The sequence below is a fragment of the Fusarium falciforme genome, chromosome 5, assembly GCF_026873545.1.
Source record: "Fusarium falciforme chromosome 5, complete sequence".
In the NCBI taxonomy this organism is placed as follows: domain Eukaryota; kingdom Fungi; phylum Ascomycota; class Sordariomycetes; order Hypocreales; family Nectriaceae; genus Fusarium; species Fusarium falciforme.
Window position 1 is genome coordinate 4,159,588 of NC_070548.1, and position 23,298 is coordinate 4,182,885.

The 23,298-nt window shown below is 52.3% G+C and overlaps 9 protein-coding genes across 9 annotated transcripts; 4 read left to right on the plus strand and 5 right to left on the minus strand.

Annotated features, from left to right (window-relative positions):
- Positions 1–1,405: 1,405 nt before the first annotated feature.
- NCS54_00754300 (MFS domain-containing protein) lies at positions 1,406–3,113 on the minus strand (the record flags this gene model as incomplete). Its single annotated transcript, XM_053152966.1, has 4 exons — positions 1,406–1,859; positions 1,908–2,423; positions 2,475–2,752; positions 2,808–3,113. The coding sequence occupies 4 exons, from the start codon at positions 3,111–3,113 to the stop codon at positions 1,406–1,408; spliced, it is 1,554 nt and encodes a 517-aa protein (XP_053008941.1).
- Positions 3,114–4,764: 1,651 nt separating this feature from the next.
- Positions 4,765–5,883, plus strand: NCS54_00754400 (Hypothetical protein; the record flags this gene model as incomplete). The annotated part of the gene is made up of 1 exon (XM_053152967.1): positions 4,765–5,883. The coding sequence occupies one exon, from the start codon at positions 4,765–4,767 to the stop codon at positions 5,881–5,883; it is 1,119 nt and encodes a 372-aa protein (XP_053008942.1).
- Positions 5,884–6,742: 859 nt separating this feature from the next.
- Positions 6,743–7,948, plus strand: NCS54_00754500 (1-alkyl-2-acetylglycerophosphocholine esterase; the record flags this gene model as incomplete). Its single annotated transcript, XM_053152968.1, has 2 exons — positions 6,743–7,306; positions 7,364–7,948. 2 exons carry the CDS (start codon positions 6,743–6,745, stop codon positions 7,946–7,948), a joined length of 1,149 nt encoding a protein of 382 aa, XP_053008943.1.
- A 670-nt stretch (positions 7,949–8,618) lies between these two features.
- On the minus strand, positions 8,619–9,180 carry NCS54_00754600 (Hypothetical protein; the record flags this gene model as incomplete). The annotated part of the gene is made up of 2 exons (XM_053152969.1): positions 8,679–9,180; positions 8,619–8,626 (listed from the first exon to the last, which is right to left on the minus strand). The coding sequence occupies exons 1-2, from the start codon at positions 9,115–9,117 to the stop codon at positions 8,619–8,621; spliced, it is 447 nt and encodes a 148-aa protein (XP_053008944.1). The 5' UTR covers positions 9,118–9,180.
- Positions 9,181–11,874: 2,694 nt separating this feature from the next.
- On the minus strand, positions 11,875–12,714 carry NCS54_00754700 (Hypothetical protein; the record flags this gene model as incomplete). The annotated part of the gene is made up of 3 exons (XM_053152970.1): positions 11,875–12,270; positions 12,322–12,435; positions 12,664–12,714. 3 exons carry the CDS (start codon positions 12,712–12,714, stop codon positions 11,875–11,877), a joined length of 561 nt encoding a protein of 186 aa, XP_053008945.1.
- Positions 12,715–14,279: 1,565 nt separating this feature from the next.
- Positions 14,280–15,823, minus strand: NCS54_00754800 (Aldedh domain-containing protein; the record flags this gene model as incomplete). The annotated part of the gene is made up of 2 exons (XM_053152971.1): positions 14,280–14,403; positions 14,454–15,823. The coding sequence occupies 2 exons, from the start codon at positions 15,821–15,823 to the stop codon at positions 14,280–14,282; spliced, it is 1,494 nt and encodes a 497-aa protein (XP_053008946.1).
- A 2,236-nt stretch (positions 15,824–18,059) lies between these two features.
- Positions 18,060–19,587, plus strand: NCS54_00754900 (Zn(2)-C6 fungal-type domain-containing protein; the record flags this gene model as incomplete). Its single annotated transcript, XM_053152972.1, has 4 exons — positions 18,060–18,099; positions 18,152–18,574; positions 18,622–19,042; positions 19,098–19,587. The coding sequence occupies 4 exons, from the start codon at positions 18,060–18,062 to the stop codon at positions 19,585–19,587; spliced, it is 1,374 nt and encodes a 457-aa protein (XP_053008947.1).
- Positions 19,588–19,967: 380 nt separating this feature from the next.
- Positions 19,968–21,456, minus strand: NCS54_00755000 (Amine oxidase; the record flags this gene model as incomplete). Its single annotated transcript, XM_053152973.1, has 3 exons — positions 19,968–20,728; positions 20,783–21,083; positions 21,133–21,456. 3 exons carry the CDS (start codon positions 21,454–21,456, stop codon positions 19,968–19,970), a joined length of 1,386 nt encoding a protein of 461 aa, XP_053008948.1.
- An 885-nt stretch (positions 21,457–22,341) lies between these two features.
- Positions 22,342–23,178, plus strand: NCS54_00755100 (Hypothetical protein; the record flags this gene model as incomplete). Its single annotated transcript, XM_053152974.1, has 2 exons — positions 22,342–22,820; positions 22,872–23,178. The coding sequence occupies 2 exons, from the start codon at positions 22,342–22,344 to the stop codon at positions 23,176–23,178; spliced, it is 786 nt and encodes a 261-aa protein (XP_053008949.1).
- Between the last annotated feature and the right edge of the window lie 120 nt (positions 23,179–23,298).

Genomic DNA, 23,298 nt, shown 5'->3' on the forward strand with positions numbered 1-23,298 from the left:
CCGACACCATTCTTTGTTCTCCAGTGGCACCCCAACGCCCTGCCTCTGTCTGTGTAGCGACATCACGGTGGCCCACATCTGTATCGCACTTGAGCATGACGAGCACTGTGTTTTACTTTCTTTTCAAGCATTTAGGTATGGATTGGATGTTAGAGTATGGCTGAGGGCTTGGCGTCACGGTCTTTGCGAGGGTTGGGTTGAGTTGATGATTGACAAAATGGTGGGTTTTGCATGTACAACAACCGGGATAATGAGGGATTAGGGCATGGCTTGCTTCTTAGTAGATGTAGAAGACTCTGTACGACCTTCTTAGCCGTCTTGACTGTACTGCTGTGTTGTATGTTGTGTTGAGTGGCAAACGCCGGGATCGAGGCTCCATTAATTAGGGTCACCTTCACCGCGGGCTCTTTAGATAGCTGGTTCACTCACATCGTACACAAGCCTGTAAGTGAGAGTAAGAAAGAGATGTCTCTGATCGCCAACGGCGCCGAATCATCTACTCACTGGCTTTGTTCTTCAACGAATCAGTGCATGAGTGACTTCACAGTTAAGTCGGGCTTGGACAACCACTCAGTCATGGGCTGGCGTACGCTTGTAATGGCTGAGAGGTATAAAAGAGATCAAAAGCCTAGAGCGTTCGCTTCTATACAATCTACATTCTGAAATACTTCGACAGGCACCCGACCTAACTTTGCTCACTTACTAAGTAGGCAACTTTAACAGCACAGCGACTTGGCAAGCAGTGTTGCAGCGAAAGCACAATCTCGTATATCACCAAGTATCAGTTCGACCAGATTACTCAATATGCCCTCCGAGACTACCAATCAAGTCCGTAGGGATCACACACGCTGGGAATGCACCCGCGCGACTTCAACGGGTACCTGTGGAATGGTCAATGACATGACCCGGAGTACATGCGAAGCCCCGACTTGCGACTCTCAGCGCCAAGCCGGCGATTTCGCGCTCAACAATTCTAGTGAACAGATTGGCAAACTTTCCTCAGTAGACAATCAAGGGACAGAGCATTGGATGTATTATGAGAGGCTGGTCAATGGCACTCATTGAGTTGATCAGTATAATTAGAAGCAGGCTCGGCTGGATATAGAGGCAATGGGAATGTCGGCCAAGTCTTTGGTTCAAGCCAAGAGGGTGCGCACCCTTTGGCGATGGCTGATGATGGCTCTGTCTTGGAGGCAAGACGCTTAACAGAACATAGAGGAAGCTAGTCCTTGTTATATAAACAGACGCACACGATGAACCCATCGGAAACGAACGTATATGTAAATCTCGTCGTACTCATTAAATCGCTAGGACTCGAGGAGTACCCAACATTGACCGTCTTAAGGCGATCTCTAAATATGCTAGACCCGCTCCATCTATATGCATCGTACACAATATAAACAACTCAGTAGACGTAGCGGAAGCTCAGGTTCTCCTTGTCCGTAAGATCCTCCCAAGCGCGCGCCGTGGCGTCGACACTTGCCTCGGCAATGCCCGCGGCGGCCATCTCGTCGCGGCGACGGTTCTCACGGCGCAGGTGCCATCGTAGAGCGAGGATGACGATGACCAGAAGACTGTAGCAACCCAGGTGGGTGGCAAAGGCGATGAAGTAGCGGGGGCCGTCGTGAGAGAGGAAAACTTGGGGGCCGATGGCGTTACCGGCGGCCCAGATGATGAAGTTGAATGCGACAACGACTGTCTTCTTGGTCTGACCGGCAGTGTTTCGCGAGATCATGGAGAGACCGAGAGTCTGGGCGGACCAGAAGGAGAGGGTGATGTAGTAGCAGATGAGGAGACCGACGTGCTGGGAAAAGGTCCGGTTGGGGATAGTCATGAGGAGAATGGTGCCGACGAAGGACCTGCGGCTGTCAGTATAGTTCACTAAGGCTAACGAGGGATAGACTCACGGGACACAGAAGCCAAGCATAACCAGAAGGTTCTGATTGGTCTTCTTGACAAGCCAAGCCGATGACAGCAGCACAATGATGATGTAGAAGCCCAAGACCATGGCAAGGAGCTGAGTCTCAAGGGTGCTGAAGCCGAAGCTCTTGATGATGATGTTGGCAAAGGCACCGAGACCAGACGTAGGGATGGTGGTGCACAGAGAAATGAGTGCGTAGCCGTAGGTCTGGGGGTCCTTGAGACCCTCGAGGAACTGCTCCTTCTTGAACTTTTTGTTCTGGATACCCGTCTGGTTGTCGCGGACGCGCTCAACCATCTCGTGCTTCTCCTGCTCGGTCCAGCACTTGGCGCGCATGGGAGAGTCGGGCATCCACCAGAGAACGAAGAAGCCAAAGACGACCGAGATGACACCGTACGAGAGGAATAGCCACTGCCACGACCTGAGGGGGCCGCTCTTGATGAGGGAGAAGCAGTAGGCGAGGAGGCCACCGACGATCTGCTGGGCTCCATTCATCATGTACCTATTGCGACTGGTTAGCTTTTGAGTGGTTCATGTTCTTCGAGGGGCTCACCAGTAAGTGACACGAGAGGCCTGCTCCTCACGACGGTACCAGATGGCAGACAGGATGACAAAGCATGGCTGGCATGCCGACTCAAAGATACCTAGGAGAGTTCGCACAATGACCAGGCTGGTGAAGTTCTTGCAGGCAGCATGACAGGCAAGAGTAGCACCCCAGGCGATGATGCAGAAGCTCAGGTATTTGGCAATGGGAACACGGGAGATGAGCCAATTCTGGGGGTATTCGACGACGAGGATCGCGAGGTAGATACATGTAGTGAGCCACGAGAACTGTTAAAGCCAATGGTCAGCGTTGTTCAAGGCGGGGTCGATCGGGATAACCTACATTTTGGCTGATGGTCCCGTCTGGGTTCTCCAGGCCAGTGTCGGCCGTGAGGCCCATGATGGAGGCAAACGAGAGAGTGCCCTTGTCAATGGCCTGTAGAAAGTAGGTACAGATCATGACGAGAAGGACTCGCTTGTCAATCATCTTTCGCAGCTGGGCGCTACGCTCGGGGCTGATGTCGATACGGACATCAGAGACATACTGGGCAAGCTCCTTGTCAACTCGCTCAGAGTGCTGAGTGGGCTTCTCAAGGTCTTCGACCTCGTCGAGGGACTGCTTGCGCTGGACTTGGTCGGCGGACTCCATAATGTGACAAGAAGGGGGGCAATGTGAGGGGAGGGTTTGGTGGTTGTCTTGGCCTTGGGGAAATTCCTTGGCCAAGAGATGGGTTGCAGAGCTTTTTTATCTGCTCGAGAGTCGGACTGACGGGCTTTACAATCCTGGAATCTGAGGGAGAGGCGGCGAGCGAATGGGCTTCCCCAGGTGCCACTCCGTCTGACTCGGTGCGGAGATGGCTTGAACTTCCCCATCTCCCCCAGACGCCCCAGTCTTGGGTCTCCAGACGAGCGAGACCGCTAAAGCCCAGAGAGGGTTAGGCAGAGGAGGGTCCCACGGGGCGAGTCGTGCCTCGCTTGGGTTTGGACCGAATGCCCGAATGGCTCTTTGGCATGCTCGGGTATGCGGCAGAGTCTGCTTGAGGTTTGACCCCAATTATTTCATCTCCAACTGTTCATGCTGGTTGGCTTGAAGATGTGGCTCTCAGGAGAGGAGGGTCCACTGAATTGGGACCGAAAAGTGAAAAGGACCAGGATCTCCGCTTGAGGGATAATACCAGTGCTCTGTGGACGGGGAAAGGTGAGCTGTGTGGGTTGGAGAGCGCGGAATGCAACCCTGTGTGTCAGGGGGAGGCTCGATCATCATCATCATCAGGCGTCGCATGATTTGTGAAAAGGGAAAGCCGTGCTTCTGAGGGCGTTTTGTTCTGGAAAGGATTTCGGTGCATGGTGGTGCACCAGTTGGCATGGGTACTCCAACGCTGATGCCTGGGTGCTTTTGTGTTCCCCTGTCGAGAAGTTGGGGAAGTGAAGTGACGGCATGAGTTACTCCGCATCGTCCTTGTCTGTCTGTCATGGTGTGTCCGTCATGAGTTGACGCTGGAGGGAGGAGTAGGGTAGTCTCTGTATGTGAATGCTTAAGGCCATTACGAAGCCCATCAATCGACAAAGAGAATAAGGTTACGGCTCTGTGGATTATGTATCAGTATTAAGAATGGCAGTCCCACAGTCAAACATTAGCGTCAAGTCTTCTCTCTTTGTCTCGTTGCAAACAATTGCCGATCCAGCATCCAGCTTCGGAAACCTCGGTCTTTTCTTTCACCATGTTTCCCCCAACTCGTTATGGCTTCATCATAGCTCTTCACCATTCCCCTTCTTGGACGCTCACCTCGGCCTGCCTGAGTCTCCGCCCCCATCTCGAGGCGCCCCCAGACCCCCACCCCCACAGAACCAAGTTTCTTTCCAAAGTGCGGAGAGGGTGTGGAGTGACGTTCCCGGCCTCTCATAGGACGGCGTGACTTGACCGAAGCTCACGGCTCGGTCTGCTTCGGACCGAAGTTGTGGGTTGACGGGTCTTCGCGGGGAAGCTCAGATGGCCACTCAGAGTCCAAATGGCATGAGAGAGCGGGAGCCGTTGGCGCGGTTGTGGGCATCCTGGTCGACTTGCCTCACTATTAAGATGCTTACCGCCTTCTCCCCGTGTTGATCCCGTTGTTCCCATGTTTCGTTCCATTGTTGAGTGACCAGACGAGTGATTGGGAAAAAAAGCGCTCGGTCAACACAACATCACGTACAGGATTGTTACGGAGAGATCGAGGCTCTCACCGAATTATCGCGCCATATTCTACCAGGCTCCCTCTCTTTACTTTACCCCTCTTCTTCACACACTCCCCCATCACATCATGCCTTCCCACATGCACGGTGTCGCCGCGGAAGACGTCCACAAGCAGATCCGTCTTCTCATCCATGAGCTCGTCAACATCAAGGACACAACCGGAGAGTTCTTGCTAAAGCTTGACGATGGCCGCATCATCGACACCAAGGGCTGGAATGACTGGGAGTGGACGCACGGCATCGGTCTGTACGGCATTTGGAAGTACTACGAGATGACGGGAGAGGACGAGTGGCTCAAGATCATCGAGGACTGGTTCCAGGCCCGCTTCAAGGAGGGCCACAAGGGCAAGAACATCAACACCATGGCTGTCTTCCTGACCCTGGCCTACGTCTATGAGAAGACGGGCAACCCGACATACCTGCCCTGGCTCGATAGCTGGGCCGAGTGGGCATACCACGACCTCCCACGCACCAGACACGGCGGCATGCAGCACATTACCTACCTTGAGGTCAACGACCAGCAGCTCTGGGATGACACCCTCATGATGACGGTGATGCCGCTGGCCAAGATTGGTCTGGTCCTCAATAGGCCGCATTACGTCGCCGAGGCTAAGAAACAGTTCCTTCTTCACATCCAGTACCTGTTTGACACAAAGACGGGACTTTTCTTCCACGGCTGGACTTTCAAGGACGGTGGTCACAATTTTGCCGATGCACGATGGGCACGCGGTAACAGCTGGGTCACCATTGTCATCCCCGAGTTCCTGGAGCTCGTCGGACTCAAGACCGACGATCCTCTCGGCTCGCACCTCATCAACACCCTCGAGAGCCAGTGTGAGGCTCTCGCCAAGCTGCAGGCCCCCAACGGCTTGTGGCGCACACTCTTGGACATCTCAGAGGAGGAGGGCTCGTACGTCGAGGCTAGCGCTACTGCGGGTTTTGCATACGGCATGCTTAAGGCTGAGCGACGGCGGTACGTGGGCAAGCAGTACTCTGAGGTGGCAGTCAAGGCGATCAAGGCTGTGCTGGAAAACATTAGCCCGGAGGGAGAGTTGCTCAACACGTCATTTGGCACGGGTATGGGCCATGACTTGCAGCATTATAAGGATATCCCACGGACGAGCATGCCGTACGGACAGGCTATGGCTATGATGGCGCTGGTTGAGTTCTTGCGGGTGTTTGTGTAAGGTAGTTTTGACGATTTGACGATGTGATGATAGGTTGGTAGCTGAGCTGAACTGCATAGACGGATAGGCTCTGGATGGGATAGCTTATGTAGAAGCACCTTGAAGTGTTCGAGGTGCCGGTCACAATGGAACATGTTTGGCGTTTAACCTATTCATGCACAATTATCTTGATGCCTGCATTGTCTTTGTCTTTAACAAAGGCCCCATACTATTAAAATACTTTAACTTCACCTGGGACCACTCCCTGCCCGAGTGTGTTCGCTCGGGAGGTGCTAAACAAGAATGGAGCTCGTATATAATATCTTAACAAAGGGACCTGGCCCAGGCATGTTTATGCCGTTTTCTCGTTATGCTTTCATACAGTTGTAATGGTAAGAAGCCTCTGCCGAGCCACCCCTCTTGGTGTTGAGTTGGTGTTTATCTTCAGGTTCTTTAAGACAGGGTGCTTGAATCTGCAAATCTTGCTGGTAAATACACTATTTGCCTCGCTAGCAACCTTGCGAGAGGTGTCTCGTTACAGAGCTATCCTATTTAATTCAGACATGATGATCTGGGAGGAATCTGCTGCCTAGGCGGATCGAGAAAATGCTACGATGGCTCTGCACCATGACGCGGCCACTGGGGCCTGGTCATGTGAAATATTAATTCTTGATACTAACCTGTCACGTACGTGCTTCGTATGTAATTGTCATACGTACTTTAAGTGTGGCGCAGGCGATCCTTCTGCATAACATGGGCCAATGCGTGAGATCTGATTAACACGAGGGACCATCGCTAAGAGAGCTATCTTGTATAACTAGCCGTCCGAGGCTGCGCCCAAAAGGTCAGATTCCTCAAGGACAGCCAAGTTCACCCAGAAATGCATCATCTCCTCACAGTTTCTCTACTCTTTGGGGCAGCCCGTTCTCTCCTTGTCCCCTCTCCTCCAGGCTCTTACGATGTCACTGTCAAGCACATTGAGCTCATCGACCCGAGCCGTATAGACCCCTTTGCGCCCGAGGCCAACACCAAGCGCCGCATCATGGCGTCGGTATATCTCCCCATCGACGCTCAGTACAGATGCAAGGCCCAAGTGGTGCCATACATGCCGCCTCTAACGGCGAGCGTCTTTGAAAAGGTGGGCGAGTCCTTGGGCGTCCCGCAGGGCTTGTTTGGAGATTTCGAAATGGAGTTCTGTGATATTGGGACGCTCAATTTGGACGGGGACTATAAGGAGAGGAAGAAGTTTCCTGTGACGGTGTTCTCGCCGGGGTTCCAGGGCACGAGGTTTGTATATGGTGCGCTGGCGAGGTCATTGGCCAGTCTGGGGTATATCGTTGTAACGCTCGACCATACGTATGAAACCTCTGTCGTTGAGTTTCCCGACGGGAGTGCTGCATATGCAACCTTGGGTAATGAGACTTTAACTCTCAAGCAGCTGGAAGTAAGTCCATGCCTAGCCTGAAGCAATCGTTCTTAGTAGGTAGACTAATATGACCAGGTCCGTACGGCCGACGAGTCCTTCCTCATATCCCAGCTCTCTAACACGACCGTCACAAACTCCATTTTCGCCAAGTTCCCGGGCACCTTTAATCCTCACAAGATCGTCGTCTACGGACACTCTTTTGGCGGAGCCACAGCCGCCGCTACCGCGCAGCACGACCCAAATGTCATCGGAGGGCTCAACTTTGACGGCTCAATCTACGGACCCGTGAGCCAGGATGGCTTTAAAGATAAGCCGTTTATTCTGGTTGGGAGGAACTACTCAGCACCCGTGCCTGAGTGGAGCAGCTTCTATAACAAGGTCGACGCTGCCAAGATGGAACTGGCGGTGAGGGATACGCAGCACTATGCCTTTATGGACCTGCCATTGCTGCTGACGGTGTACCAGGTTCCGCCTGAGTTGCAGCCCACAGTGGACGAGGTGTTTGGAAAGTTGAATGGGAGGAAGGTTGAGAAGGTGGTGAATGAGGTTATGGTTGGATTGTTGAAGCTGCTGTTTGAGAACAAGACGAAGCCGCTTAAGAATGTGCACAGGAACCCTGATATTGATATTTTGCGAAGCGATCTCCTTGTGGGTAAGTAGATTGTGGAAGGCATAGTTAACTTATAGGGATATGAAAGAAGCTTCCATGATTACTGTTAACTTAAACATTTGCTGCTTACTCGTTGCCTTCTTTGTGTTCTATATAGGTATTGAAAGACTGTTGTGGATATTTGATTTCTTAAACTGGAAACAATGGGAAAACATGTCCCTAGACGCCCCATAGCGTATCCAAGGTCATGGTAGCGCCCTAGATGTCTCTGGCCTCTAACGAGGGAATCACAGACACAAAGAAAAGTCCACTCACTCGAGTACAAGTTATACTAATAATAGGTGAGGGTCAAGGTGACGTCAATAACATTTTATTTATGTTCCAATCCAAGACAGCCCAAGGACCGTCGTAACTATACTGCGGCTATATCTTACTATGTGAAAGAATGTCTCGAATAGAATATTTTTGATCACCGTGAAGCAACCAGCTGCCATCCATAGCTTGGGCTCTCACCACGGCAAGGGCAGTGGGTATGAGTCGGCATAAAGGATGGAAGCAAGAATAAAAACAGGGGGTAGAAAAGGCAAAGCAGTAAGGCAGATTCAAAAAGGACCGTGGTGTTGGAATCCATCCATCCCGGCGCATCGAAACCCAGCACTTCTACCCTTAGGGCAAACATTCCAAGTGCTGAGTCCACCCAATTCTCATGGGCGAAAGTCATTAGTAGTCTTATGACATGTTAGCAACTCTCATGTATCAAAGAAGCTGTGAGTTTCTTACCTCCGTCCTTGTCCTTGTCCTTGCCGCCACCGTTGCCGTAGCCGGGGTTGCCATAGCCGGGCTTGTCGTAGGTCTTGCGAGGATGCTGGGTCACGGTCTTTGTGACGGTGACGGTCTTGGTCTTGGTGATCGCGGGCTGCGTCACAGTGACAGTCTTGTGCTTGTACACGGTCTCGGTCTTGGTCACTGGGGGCTGCGTGACGGTGACGGTCTTGGTGACCGGGGGCTTGTGCTTGTAGACCGTTTTGGTCTTGGTGACGGCGGGCTGGGTCACTGTCAAGGTCTTGGTCTTGGTGATAGGAGGTTGAGGGTAGTTTTTCGTGACAGTGACGGTGGCCGTCACGGTCTTGGTGTTTCCATAGCCATAGCCGTAGTCGCCAGGGGCGGCGAAGGCCAGTGGTGCGGAGAGAAGAGGCAGGAGGAGAGTGAGGACCTTCATTTTGTGGGATGAAGCGAAAGGCTTGGATGTATGAGGTAAAGAGTGGTTTGTGGAAAAGATTGGTGTGTGAGGATGAGTCGGAGAGTTGACGTTGAGGGAGAGGATAAGAGGATACTTATAGAGAAACTCTTGCTTGTTCTGTCTATACCTCTTGGAGATGTTTACCAGCCAGAAGTAATGACGAGATGAGAAGGCTGGAAGACGCATCCAGACCTCAGCCGCACGTTGCTCACAGAGTCTTGACTGTTGGCCATGCTTCACCCACGTAAAACCCGGACGATGATCATCCCAGTCAGGTTACACATGCTCGACCCAATACCCACCCGCGGGATAAATAAGGCTTCTCCAAGCTCAGCCATAAGCTCGTATATGCTTGAGAGCCCGTGTTGATGCAGGACGGCAACCTCTTTTGCTGCAGGACGGGAGCAGGCTGGCACCCACTATTGATGCAGGACGGCAAGTCAACACTCGGTGACAACACACACCGTTTTGGAAAGCCGTTGGGATTCAGTTTATATTCAGGGCTACCTTGATGATAGGGTGACTTGACATGCACCTCGCAAGTAGATGTGGTTAGGGATGCTAGCACTTTCAGCTGAGATGTGCCTGAACTCGGCTCATGAGCCGATTGCGTGATAACGTGGTGTCGCAACATTGACGTCGGGAGGTGTTTTTCTCACTTTTCTGCTGACACTGAGCCTCAGTATCAGTGTGTCAATAGAGATATGGTTTAACCGGTCTGTTATTAGTCTGTTTAATGATCTTTCTATTTGCGCGAGGGAGAAGTGGACTGGTCAACGACTGCACACCGAGCATTATTTTATGCCTTGCTCAAGGATCACCGCCCAAGACCAGGCCCCGGAACCCAAATTGATCACCATTCACAGTCTCCCAGTCCGTCACTTCACCTGACAGCCGTGTTTCCCAAACCGCTCGCCTCGCAGACGCTGTCAGCTTCCACGAGGATCACGTTTTGCGGGGAGTCAAGAGCCTCATGGACAGGGGTACCAAGACAACACGGCAAATAACACAAAAAGAGGCATTTTATGCAGATCCTCTGCCACATTTTTGACCGGCAATTGGGCTCCCCGTCTGTGCCGCTGCAGGTCGAGACTCGGGTCCTGCGGGGGGGGCCTCAAAAAGTTATGCAGTCGTGGAGGCAACGGAGATTGCGCAATCGCCGGGGCACACCCATCAGGGAGGGCAGATCAGCCCAGCTGAAAGAGGCCAGGCACAGGATGATTGCATACATTATTGAAGCATCATGACTTTATGCTGCTTAACCGACCTGGCCGTGAGATGGTATCGTGGCCGGTCTGACTGCGTTTGAGCCAGCCTTTGGCTATGATCTCAGACGCGGTCTTGATTGCGAATCGGGTGGCGTTACGAGTATTCAAAAATAGCCTGTCTTGTTGTCCACGGCAGGTTTGTCTGTCACAGCTGAGCCCTTTCCTGTACTGCTGTGTTGCCCGTATTAACAAGGCCGAGAAAGCCGTTGTGCAACGTCGATGTTGGGCCCGGCCAGCACGCAATTCCCTCTGCCCCCTCCCAGCTTCTGACTGGCCGAGTGTTTACGGTGGAGGCGCAACTTGCAGCCCCGACTTCCCATCTCTCTTCCCCACGGATCTAATGATAGGGTTCTGATGACCGCTACTATTTTGATCCTCGGAGCCAACGGCTGATTTTACCGTGTCGATCCATACGCCGACCCGTCTTGCCCCTGGCCTGTTTTTGAAACTTTTGAGACGGTTGGGTCCTCTAGTGCTTATTCTGGTCGCGTCATAATGCAGGGACTGATGCCGTGGTCTCGACATTGACCAACCGATAGGGGTATCTTATCTCCTCTGCTGCCCACCGACTTTCGATTGGGTGAGACCGGCAGCTCTCGAGAACCTGCCAACCCTGCCGTCTCCGGACAGCTGGATCAGCGAGGAGAATCTCTTCTGGGGCCACTCAACAAAAGTAAAACACGGCTCGCGTTGCCATCCTGGACATGTCAGCTCTCGCAAACATGTCCGCCATGGTCAAGGCCAGGACCAGCTGTTCAGTCGAGTGCATGATTCCTGGTCCATGTTTCTTTGAAACAAATGAATGGGTCGCCTGATTCCCACCGATTCCTCCTGATGCTGACGTCGACGAGGTATTTCTGGCCACTGGTGCACCTAGGTTGGGTGCTATTGGTTGTTGGCTATTTAAGCTTCAGTTGGATTATTCGTCGGCTGGTTGTTGACTAGAGATCAACTTGGTTCAATTGAGTTCTGGACAAGAGGTCTGCTCGTCATTGACACATTGCCTTTGTTAACGAGCCTGCTTCCTTTCTCAGAGTCATAGAGACTGTTGGCCGTAGTGGCAAAGATCCCATTTTTAAATATGACAGCGCCGTGAAAATGATGTCGTAAATACCATGATCCATGGCACATGGGCAGTTTAAGATAGATGGGATAGTACTGTAAGTTCCAAGTGTCGGGCCAGTTATCGGGGCCTTGGTCCGCTTCCGCGAATCCTATCAATAGCATTTTAAAAAGGTTGACTTACTCACCGAACATATACTATTAAGGCTAGACCTGAAATTAGATAAGAAGAGGTAGTTTTATTATCAAGTATCTAAGACTACAGAGAAGAGAAGAGATATTCCTCAACAGGCCCTTTAGACAACGTCTTCCAGGCGTTTCAGTAACAAAAGAGAGAACAACAGTCCTAAACTGTGTGAGCCTTTCAACCCATAGCCCTAACTACCCGAGACCTTCGCCTTACCCTCTAACACTTATCAACAGTGACAATGACATTGTGGTTGAGGCTGCTAAACTGCTGGCCCCAAACCACCCAGTCATCAATGGGCCGACATCCGCAGTCATAGCACACGGGGTGCCCGGACCAGCACGTGGCCTTGACATGGCGCTCGCACTTGTAGACGGCAATCTGAGCCAGGTTGGTGAGGTCGTTGCCCTTCTCGCCAACATGGTAGTTGTTGTCGTTGCACCACCAGATGCCCGCGTTGTTGGAGCACGAGATGCGCACGCAAGATCGAGCGTTGACACCGCAGGTCCGGCTGCCGATGGATCGGAGGTAGCCGATTTCACGGGCAATCTGGTCACGATTCGCTTCGCCTCCGCCCCAGTAGCCAATCTTGCCGGCGCGGCAGAAGTGGTGAGTCTGGAGATGGAGGTTAGCAGGTCAGTGGTAGAGGAACCAAGGCAACCTTACCGCATGAGCGCGAGCCTCGAGGACCAAGTCTCGCTTGGTCTCTTTGGGCTCTACATTTTCAATATCGTCTAGCTCAAAGTCTGGGTTTGCTTCCTTGATCTGCGCAATAACAGTCTATGAAATTACAGGTTAGATATGTGCAAATCGAGAATGGGCGGTCATAGCTACCTCTGCTGTTCCCTTCAGGGTGACATTCTTTCCGCCTTTCTCCAAAGGACCAATGACTTCAAGCTCGTCCGAGAGGTCATATCCTTCAGGGATGCTCCTAGGAACGTTATTGAAATCAAGTCAAATCAGCATTGGGACGTGTCGTGTCTATCAAGGTGTTGGGATCTAACTTACCACGGCCACGCCCAAAACCAGGGGAAGAAGGATGGCAAGGCAAGCCTTCATGTTGCGGATCTTCAAGTATGGGAATGTTGAGTGCTGTAGATGAATGATCGTGCTGATGTGTGAAACAGTCAAACGAGGACTGTCATCCTGCTTTTTATAGACGGGGCCTGGCTCGTTGTCTTGTGGTTAATACCATACCATACAGTCAACCAAAGCCGAGTCTCTTTGATTTTGGCCTTGTTTCAATGCTCTAGGAAGGTAGTATCTTGTAAAGAATTTAAGCGTTCTCAAGTCTTCCCGTGATAGTTTCAATTACGCTGCAGGCTGGGATCGAGGCTGGGTGCACTCCCAGGAATCTGAACTGGCCAAGAGTGCCGCCATACACAGTGCTGCACTAGCGTGTCTCTACCCGGGTTAAGAATCCTTCGAGTGGCACGTATTTCATCTTTCTGTTATCGTATGGTTCTTTAAGTCTTTGCATTACACTCGCTAGGTAACGTGTGATATATGAGTGTTGCCAAGTCATGCAGACAGAGTTCAAGAGCAAGAACTCAACACCAGAATTTAAACTTCTCGCATTCAGACCAATGAGAAACCCAAGTGCATAAACAATAGAGCGATCTCGAAATTAAGTGTCCCGGCTTGGTATCTGGCAGTACCTCCAGGACCCCTGTCTCGGCTCTACCCGTGGGATGATCAAAAGCGGGATGAGGACCCAGGGTGGAGATTCATGATGAAGAATGAATTGAATCGAGACGCCACTGGAATCTGATATAACCACCTTTTGCAATGTATAACGTACGGTCTCGCCGCCATCCCAACTTGCCAAGGCGCCGAAATACCGCATCTCGCCTGGTGACAGGACGCAACAGTCTCAAACAGGAAGCTTACGACACATCTGCTAAAGGAAAACTTCAGAGGCGTTCCTTAGGCGAGGTTCCATAGCAATGTTGCATTTGGGAACTGGGCATTTTGGCCACCCCCTGCTCCTGATTTAAGCTGTGCCACGCGGATCACCATATCCGTATGCTCAACTCGCATCCTGACCAATACGAGGCTTGTTTGACAGACAACAGGGTCCTGTGCCTATCGTTCGGATCATACCGACGGCTTTGCGGGAAAGGCAGCAACTTTGCGGCGAATTTCATGTCGGGGAACTTGGGCGGTGAAGAGGGTTTGCGACGGCTCAACATCGTGCTATTACATCGAGGGGAGACTATCTCCTGATAATAGATCTTGGAGGATGCACCACAGACTGATCTCTGCCAGTTTCGCTTGGGGATGTTGAGTTGTACCTCGTAGATAACCTGATCATGGTCGGCGGTTAGTGGAGCAAATGGTGGGCAGCTTAGAGATCGTGAGAGGTCTAGCATAACACCATCCCTAAGATAGATTATTCTTCCGCCGTAAAGAGCTCGATGATGGCGATAACGGTTCGGAAAGTTTCTTCAGAGAGGCTGCCTCTAATGGTAGGACAGTAGACACGTGTATAACTGAGGGCTGGTGTTCTGGTATGGTAGGCTACTTAATCGTCATTATCAAGGGCAAGTAGACCCCTTTTGTCTATTCATACTATGCTTTTTAACCCGTAATACATGCCTGATATATTATAAAGTACTCGCTTCTTAAAGACGGGGGTTATAAACAGTGTTAATGCCACCGGTGACAATAGTCTTAAGGACCATGTAGTCGTCAACTCCGTACTTGCTGCCTTCGCGGCCCATGCCAGAGTGCTTAACACCTCCGAAACTACAACTGGTTAGCATTTGCCGAGGATGCGTTAGAGACGGTAAACTTACGGTGCTGCCCAGTCGGCGATGACGCCTGTGTTGATGGCAACCATGCCGAACTCGAGCCTCTCTTGCACGCGGTGCGATCGGGCCAGGTTGGTAGTCATGACGTATGAGGCCAAGCCGACCTCAGACTTGTTCGCTCGGGCAATGACCTCGTCCTCGGTCTTGAACTTTGTCAGGGCCGCAAGAGGACCAAATGTCTCCTCGTAGGTGACGGCCATGGTGTCATTTACATCGCCGAGGATGGTGGGCTGGAAGAAGTTCTTACCAAGGTCGGGCAGCCGCTGTCCACCGAGGAGGACGGTGGCATTCTTGCCAATGGCATCCTTGACATGCTCCTCGACCTTTTCGACACTCGTGGTCATGGGGCCGTGAGTGACGGAGGCGTCAGTTCCGTTGCCAACCTTGAACTTGCTCACTTCCTCCACCAGTCGCCTGGCGAACTGGTCATAGATCCCTTCTTGCACGTAGATTCGGTTGGCGCACACGCACGTTTGGCCAGAGACCTTGAACTTGGCGATGACAGCGCTGGCAACGGCCGTCTCGAGGTCGGCGTCGTCAAAGACGATGAAGGGGGCGTTACCCCCCAGCTCAAGGCTCAGCTTCTTGAGGGTATCAGCCGACTGTTTCATCAAAATCTTTCCGACTCGAGTGGAACCGGTGAAGGAGATCTTCTTGACCGTGTCAGACTCGCAGAGGGCAAGGCCAAGCTTGGGGGTATTATTGAGGGCAGTGACGATGTTGAGAACACCCTTGGGGACGCCGGCACGCTCGGCAAGGACGGCGAGGAGGTTTCCAGAGTAGGGAGTGACGCCGTCCGTCTTAACAACGACTGTACAGCCAGCGGCGAGGGCGGCAGCGATCTTGCGGGCGGCCATTGCCATGGGAAAGTTCCAGGGCGTGATCAAGCCGCAGACGCCCACGGGCTGCTTAAGGATCTGGATTCTGGCGTTGGGTTGGGCATGAGGGACGACATCGCCGTAGAGTCGCGGAGCCTCCTCGGCGAACCACTCAAAGAAGCCAGCAGAGAACAGAGCCTCGCCCTCAGCATCGGGCTTGGCCTTGCCGTTCTCGGCGGTGATGACCTTGCCAATGTCAACCTTGTTCTCGGCGATGAGGTCGGCGAGCTTGCGCAGGATGCGACCACGCTGGCGGCCTGATTGGGCTCGCCATAGAGGGAAAGCATCTGAGGCGGCCTGGATGGCCTTGTTGAGATCGTCAACGGTAGACTCGGGCGCGGTGCCAATGACTTGGTCGGTAGCTGGGTTGCGGACCTCAAAGGTCTGACCAGAGACGGATGCGACCCATTCGCCGTTGATGTAGGACTTGTCAGCGACGAGGCTGGCGTCGTTGAGAGTGGAAGCGATGGATGTCATGGTGAAATCGACAGTGTATTAAGGACGGCTCGGTGTTGATGGAGACTTTTGGCTTGGAGATGGTGATGAAGCGAAGCGGGTTGGAGCTTGATATAGCACCAGCTTGAGGCGACGATGGGAGGGTTCGTTCGGTCTTGACGTCTCTATCTCCGGTTCTTGACGAGACAGTGTCTTGGAGAAGCTGGTTGTTTCAATCGCCACGGGATATTGCCCGTTGAACGCCGGTGTCCCGATATTCGGCGCGCAGCATCAAGATGAATGAATGTAAGTTGTCGGTTTTGGAAGCCGAGCAACAAAGCTAATTAGAGCAGAAGCTCTCTTCCTTTTGTGTGGGGATGTTGCGGGGGAAGAAGCGATGATGGATGCAATCGAGATGGAATTCACCAATGAGACACCCACGTCATGAACCGCTCTCTGATTCGCCAGTCCGACGGTCACTGGCTTTACCCCGCGTGTGGTTAGAGGCTCGGCTTCTGAAGCCGAGATGCTCTCCTCGTTTGGCTAGGGGCGGGGCTTGGGAGGATTCAAGAGCCGAGACATGATACATGGCAATCGCCAGTTGCTCAAGTGACATGAAGGGTCTGCTATCATGGACGTGGGGGTCTTGAAAGAGCAGCCAAGACAAAGCAACGGTTTGCTGATGGGTTTGTGCTGCCCACATCTGCCTGATCTCGGGTATGCACATGAAGCGGGCTATGCAGGTCTCACACCCCGATCCCTGCCCCGGTGCTGGCTCTCATTCTTTTTGCCTACCTTAGGTAGCCAAGAGCGATGCTCTCCGTCTGTATTCCCGTCAAAGGTCTGTGTCATATTCCCCTGTGCCGGTCACCTCCTAGACGATGACTGAGGCGCCGTAGTCCGAGCAAAATCTAGCCAGGTTATGCAAGGAACAGCCGTTTCGACTGGTGCTATCGTATGACCACAAGGCACACCAACTTATAGACCCTGGACACTCTCCCCTATATTTACTTCACGACCCTTTAGCAACTCTGGCAATGCCTCGTCCGCCTCGTGTGTGTTGAGAGTAGGGACATCAACGGAGGATTGCTCCTCGGAACACCAACCAGCGCATCGCATCAAGAATCAGGAAAGAAGGCCGAGGAGCAGTCAGCCGCTAACTTGATTGTAGATTCGCCTAACGACTTTGATGAGAACAAATCCACAATCAGCCATGAACAGGAGCGAGTTAAGCCAGACGTCTCTATCGCAACACGAATATATAACCATTTATCTGCCAATGACGAGCATGTCGCGATTACGAGACACAATTCCATTCCTTGTTACACCTTCTTCAACTCGACCAACGAAAGCCGACATGTACAGCGACTATGACGAAAGGTGACTGGTGGACGCGATGCCAAATATCAAACGCGTGCACTTGAAGTGCCTTGGGCATCGGTTCAACAACGAGTTTTGACACCCCTCTCGATAATACTCCGTAACCTCGAGAGCAACTCTTCTATTTTTTAAACGTCCCTCTTTTTCATTTCGAGACTGACAGCTCCCTATCATACGGCCAAGAAATCTCGATCGACCGATGCTTATACTTGTGGTTTGGTTTGAGGGACATGGAGTTGCCACAAGACATACTGGCCAGTATTTCAAGGACCATGTTCCTACTAAAGACTAAAGAGCTTCCGAGCGTGAGATGGGAGTCTGTGAGATGCTATCTCAATGACTCGGTATGCGGTGGCACGCTCAAGAGCATATGACAGGGCTACCAGTCGACTACGAGCTCTCTGGAACCCGAGGGGAAATATGCAACTTAAAGAAACAGAATCTCCGCTTATGAGTGGTATTTGTTCCTCGACTTAGTCCAGAATATCGCAAAACCCATCTTTTGCCTTGCAACAATGTTCTTGTTGAACCCGCTGGCTCAACCTTGAGCGCAGCTTACTTGTCGTGTCCAACTTGTCGTTGGCTCTTTCTCTAATTCTCTTTGGCAATAACAACAGGGGAAGTCTCTCGTTAGTAGATGAGACTTATATGTTTTGCATCTCCAATTACCTGCCATGTTGAAACATACCGTCGTCGCCCGGAGATGCTTCTTTAATTCCCGCGCTCCCCCAACTCATTCTACCGTCATCGGGTGGGGAAAGCGAGGGTCAGATCCACCCTCGGGTCCGATGCCGAATCGCAGTGGAAATATTACTTGATCGACTGGCGTCGCTCTCCTTTCTATCTCCGTATTTGGATTACCCCCCAATTCTGATGACACGTCTCCCCACAGCCGCCAATGACTCGAGCGCCGAGAAAATATGTCCCCAAGGTCAAAGGTGAGTGGATATGTCTAGTATTGCAATGAGAAGCTGACATTGTGGGCGCTAGGATGTTATGAGTGCTCGCAGCGCCGGATCAACTGCGATAGAGGGGAACCCGAGTGCGCCAAATGTGTTTCAAAGGGGTTTGCCTGTAGCGGAATCGGACCTAGGTATAGATTCCGAAACGGTCTGGCCGCGAAGCGAAAGGGGGTCCCTTTGAGGAATCGCCTCGCCCGCTCCTCAGATCATCATGGTTTGCCCCCAGATTCCGAGCATCCCGATGACGGGAGGCGAGGACAAACAAGCGTCCCCCAGCCACCGCCACCTTCCGTGCCGGTCGCCGAGGAGCAAGTGGATGGCAATCACAATCAACTCGTCCGGTGTGATGTTGTCACTGGGCCGAAACAGAGCGCCACCCAACACACACCACTATCAGTGCTCCCCTGCTTGAATCATATCGCACCATGGCAGAGATTGCTTCTCAAGCACTGTAAGTATTTGTTACATGAAAAATGAGCTTGACTGACGCCGATCAAGTCTCGGACCACATCGCCCCAGAGATGGTGGTCATCGATGACCGCAACAATGGCTGGCGAAGCCTGGTTCTCCCTTTGGCATGTATGGATGAGCTGGTCATGAGCTCTGTAATGGCAGTCTCGGCTTTTCATTTATCGGAAAGAACTGAAAGCCACCATCTTGTCAACGCCGGTATGCTATACTCGAAAGCCATCTTTAATCTCCAGAAGCGACAAGACTTGAACCAGTACGATATCCACGCAAGATATCGCATCATCGTTTCCATAATTGTTCTGCTTCTCGGTATGATGGTGAACGGAAGCTCAGACTTTCCAATAATGTTTCGGATGTTGCAGTCTGCTCTAGACTTGGTGCGGGGAGAGAATGTGCTTGCAGCCGGTAGCAAGGTCATTGCCGACTTTTCAGCATCACAGATTCGCAAGTAAGAGGCCAGGCATTTCTTCACTAGCAAACGCAGTTCTAACAAGCCTCAACAGAATGCGTGTCTACGCGTCGCCGTTTATCAGCCAAGATGAAGGCGTCAGCGCTGTCGCAACACAAATCAGGCAAAGCTGGGCAGACCAGCAACTCTACTTCCAGTCATACCCAGCCCACTCTCGGGCTCTAGGTCTGATATCAAAACTCAGAGATCAGGCCTTTCAGATCTACTTGAACAGGGCATCTTCAGTCGAAGCTGGTGTTACGGCTCCCGCCGATCTGATATCAACGTTCAAGCAGATGCTTGAGTCATTTCCCGAGGCTCTTCCGGGCGAGCATGTGCTGGTCTGGCCCATCTTCATTGCCGCTTCGGAAAGCCATGATCCAGATCACCAACAGTTCTTTACACGGCTCTTAGAGAAGCAGTTCCGCCGGAATGGGTTTATGAATATTCTCAAAGCGTTGGAGTCGTTGAGGGGGATCTGGGCTCGAGGGACGGATGAGAACTGGACGGCATTACTTCCAAAGCAGCCGGTATTGGTTATGTAGTGTCTAGCTAGTGCATGAGAAGGAATCTATCACGAGTTATGAACGATAAACCTTGTTTCTCTAGCAAGACTCTATGCATCGATCTCTGAGAACTGTGAAGCCAAGTTAGACCGGCGTTGGCATCTCTGGAATGGGCGATCTAAATATAATAAATCTAAAATGCAGGTTTGTCTATGATGAAGTGCATCAAAGCGCCAGTGGCAAACGCAGGGATGCTTCCAGCCGAGACGCCCAGGGATGTCCTCGCTCAGATGTTCAATATTCCACGACAAGTCTCACTTTCGATCAATATGCAGACCAAGTTTTATCATAAAACCAAGGCTAATCATTCAAGGCTAGCTAAGAACTAAAATCGACATTATTAAACTTTTACACTTGCTTTACAACCTAGACTTGGGAGGCTGCTGCTCCAGGGCCTCGATAACCTCCTTGGCACCCACCTCGCCTGACGCGAGAGCTCCCTCGAGGTATCCCTTCCAGTGTTTAGCATGCTCAGTACCCACAAAGTGAATGTTGCCAATGGGTTTTCCATAAATGTCAGCGTACTTGCTGAGGTGGCCAATCTTGGTGACGGGAGCCAGAGCGCCACGGCTGAACTGCTCGTGTTGCCAGACCTGCTCGACAAACTCCATAGGCCTATAAGCCACGGAGTCGGGCCCCACGTTGAAGGCCCGCGCGATCTGATCGAGTATGAGCTTGCGGCGCTCGTGCGGGTACTTGGCCGCCCATTCTTCACCTGTCTTGCCGTTGACGAAGCAGGTGAAGCCGTACAGGCCAACGTCGTCAAAAGAAGTATCTCGGACGACGCAAGCGGGGCCCTGGTAGTCCATGAAGAAGCCGTTGTAGCCGAGGTCTCGCCACCAGGGCTTCTCGTAGAAGACGATGGCCTTGTTGTAGTGGCCGAGCTTGGTGTTGTTGTATACCTCTTGGGCGCGCTGGGGCAAGGGAGGAGAGAAGTTGAGCTCCTTGAGCATGGCTGAAGGCATCGAGATGATGAGCTTCTTAGCCTTGAAGGCTTTACCGGTGGTTGTTGTCACGATCACATGGGACTTGTTGTCCTGGATGGAGGCGACGGGCTCGTTGAGGTGGATATTGGCGTGACCGACAAGGTTGGCAATACCCTTGGCGATAGACTGGGTACCTGGGACATGTTGGCAGCTGTCAAAAATGAAAAGGGTCATCTAGCGGAACTTACCAGACTTGATTCGCATGTAGTTACCGCCAGTCACATCGTCGGCACGGATGGCGAGAAGGCCGTGGTTGGTCCGGCAGTACTCGATGAACCAGGCGGCAGACTCTTCAGTAGACTCGAGACCGTGCATGACACGGACCCAAAGGTTGACCATGGCTAGAGTCTTGGGACGTGCACCAAGGTTGCGGACATACTGGTCCAGGCTCACCTGGTCATCTTCCTTGCGGAAGCCGTTGGGCTTGAGAGACTCGGCCTGGATGTGGTCACGGATCATCTCAAGGTTCTTCTTGTCCTCGGGGCTGAACTGTCGACGATGTAAGTGGCTTGGCCAATACCTTCTTCATAACACGTACTTCGGGAGTAATTCCATGGGGGAACTCGATCCTCTTGCCATCCTCAAGCACCATGACGGCCGTCTCGCCAAGACGCTGCTTGAAGATCTGGCCGGTGAGGCCGAACCTCTCAATGTAGGACCAGATCCGAGGCTGCAACTGGTCGTTGACCCAGGCGGCTCCCAAATCCGCGTTTCCCTTGCCATTGGCCAGCGGAACCGTCCAGCTCTTACCTCCGACCCGGTCCCGGGCCTCAACGACGGCGACTGATAGGCCGGCCTTTTGGGCGGAGAGGGCAGCTTGGAGGCCACTGAAGCCGGCGCCAACCACGACTACATCAAACATTGTGGAAATAGATGGGTTTTTGGTTTTTGGTTTTTGGTATGGTCTTGAAGGTTGTAGATGTGAGTGATGAGGATAAAGGAAGGAATTAAATATTTGAAATCGCTCTGTGTTGCTTTTATAACTGTTCCCCCCTCTGTTGAAGCAGTGGCAGGTCTCCGCGTTGCGGTCATGATCATCAACTATTCCAGAATAGGAAATTTTAATGAGAGCCTCAGATTCAATGGTGCTCGGTCTTGGCCAGCCACCTGCAGGTCACCTGACGGCCCTTCACTGCCCAAGCCCGGCAAAGAACGGGAGATATGAGACCGCCTTCGGTTCTTGTTTAGCTCTCGGGAGTCCTTCTGAAGCCGATGGTGGACGACCTGCATTACAGTAGCTGGAAAGGTTAGCTTGTGCGTACCCCGCCGTGGGGAAGCTCATGGGGCCGGAGGAGGCGACTTTAGCACACTGGATCTCGGCTTCTAAAGTAGAGAAGATCCGAGGGTGCGTCTGAGAGTCGGGGTCCGTGGCCGGTAGACATGTAAGCCGTTGTTGGTCGGCGAGGTGACGGAATGGACAAGCAGAGTTTGGCAGAAGAGATACCTGTCGTTTTCTCTCAACCCTCCACGGCTTGCTTCCGTCGGCTCACATCCGTCCCGTACAGGCTGCGCAAAGACGCGATGGATCCCGTAGAGAGGTATCGCGAATATAATACGGATATGAGCGTTGCTAGAGGAAATATAAAAACGAAAGCCCACTGGATGCTATCAAGGATTGCCTTGCTGAGGCAGTTCAACCCATCCTCGTGCCTTTTCCTCATAAAACCAAGCGTGCACCAACTTGAAGCTATTCCCAAGTACCAAGACACAAATCAACATCCCCCGAATAAGAGCTTCCCCGTGCGTAATGGCTTCCACCACCGACTACGAGCAGATTGCCGAGTCCCTGAGGCAGGCACGCCTCAACAAGGCACCCATCCCCGCCCCCTCAGAGACATTCCCCAAGCTCGACGTGAAGGGTGCCATAGAGGTCCAAAAGATCACTGTGCGCACCGCTGTCGAAAAGGATGGCGACCGCCTGGTTGGCTACAAGCTCGGAAACATCGCCAAGGTGATGCAGGATGCCTTTGGGCTTGAGCACCCGGACTACGGTTACCTGCTTGGCAGTCTGTTCCACCATGAGGGGCAGCCCCTGCTGCTAGACAACTTCATCAAACCCTTTGTGGAGCTTGAGCCTGCCTTTGTTCTCAAGAAGGACCTCAAGGGACCTAATGTGACGGTGGCGGATGTCATCAATGCTGTCGACTACGCCATCCCTGCTGTGGAGATTATCGACTCGCGCGTCAAGAACTGGACCATCACCCTTGAAGATACCCTGGCTGACAAGTACGTAACCCACTGGCCCATCGCTTGAGAGTAATGCTAACCGAACCCAAGTGGCTCCACGGGCAGAATAATCCTTGGTGGCACACCTCGACGGCTGACAGATCTGAGCCTTGGCGATATGAACGGTTATCTATACCACAACGGCAAGGAGATCATGAACGGAAACACCAGAAACATTCTTGGCAACCCCCTGGCCGCCGTGGCTTGGCTTGTCAACCGTATCTCCGAGTTTGACATCGGCCTTGAGGCCGGCCAGGTTATCATGCCCGGCAGCTGCTTGCGGGCCATGCCCATGGACAAGGGTCACTACAAGTGCGAATATCAGGGCTGGGGTTCCGTGGAGTTTGAGGTTGTCTGATACGGGATAGATCTATAGATTAGAGGTGCATCTTTTGACATGTCATTCAAAAAGGAAAAAGCAAGATGAGTTTTGTTAAACCAAGTTGAGACAAGTTTGAAGCTGGCGTTATCAGGTGAA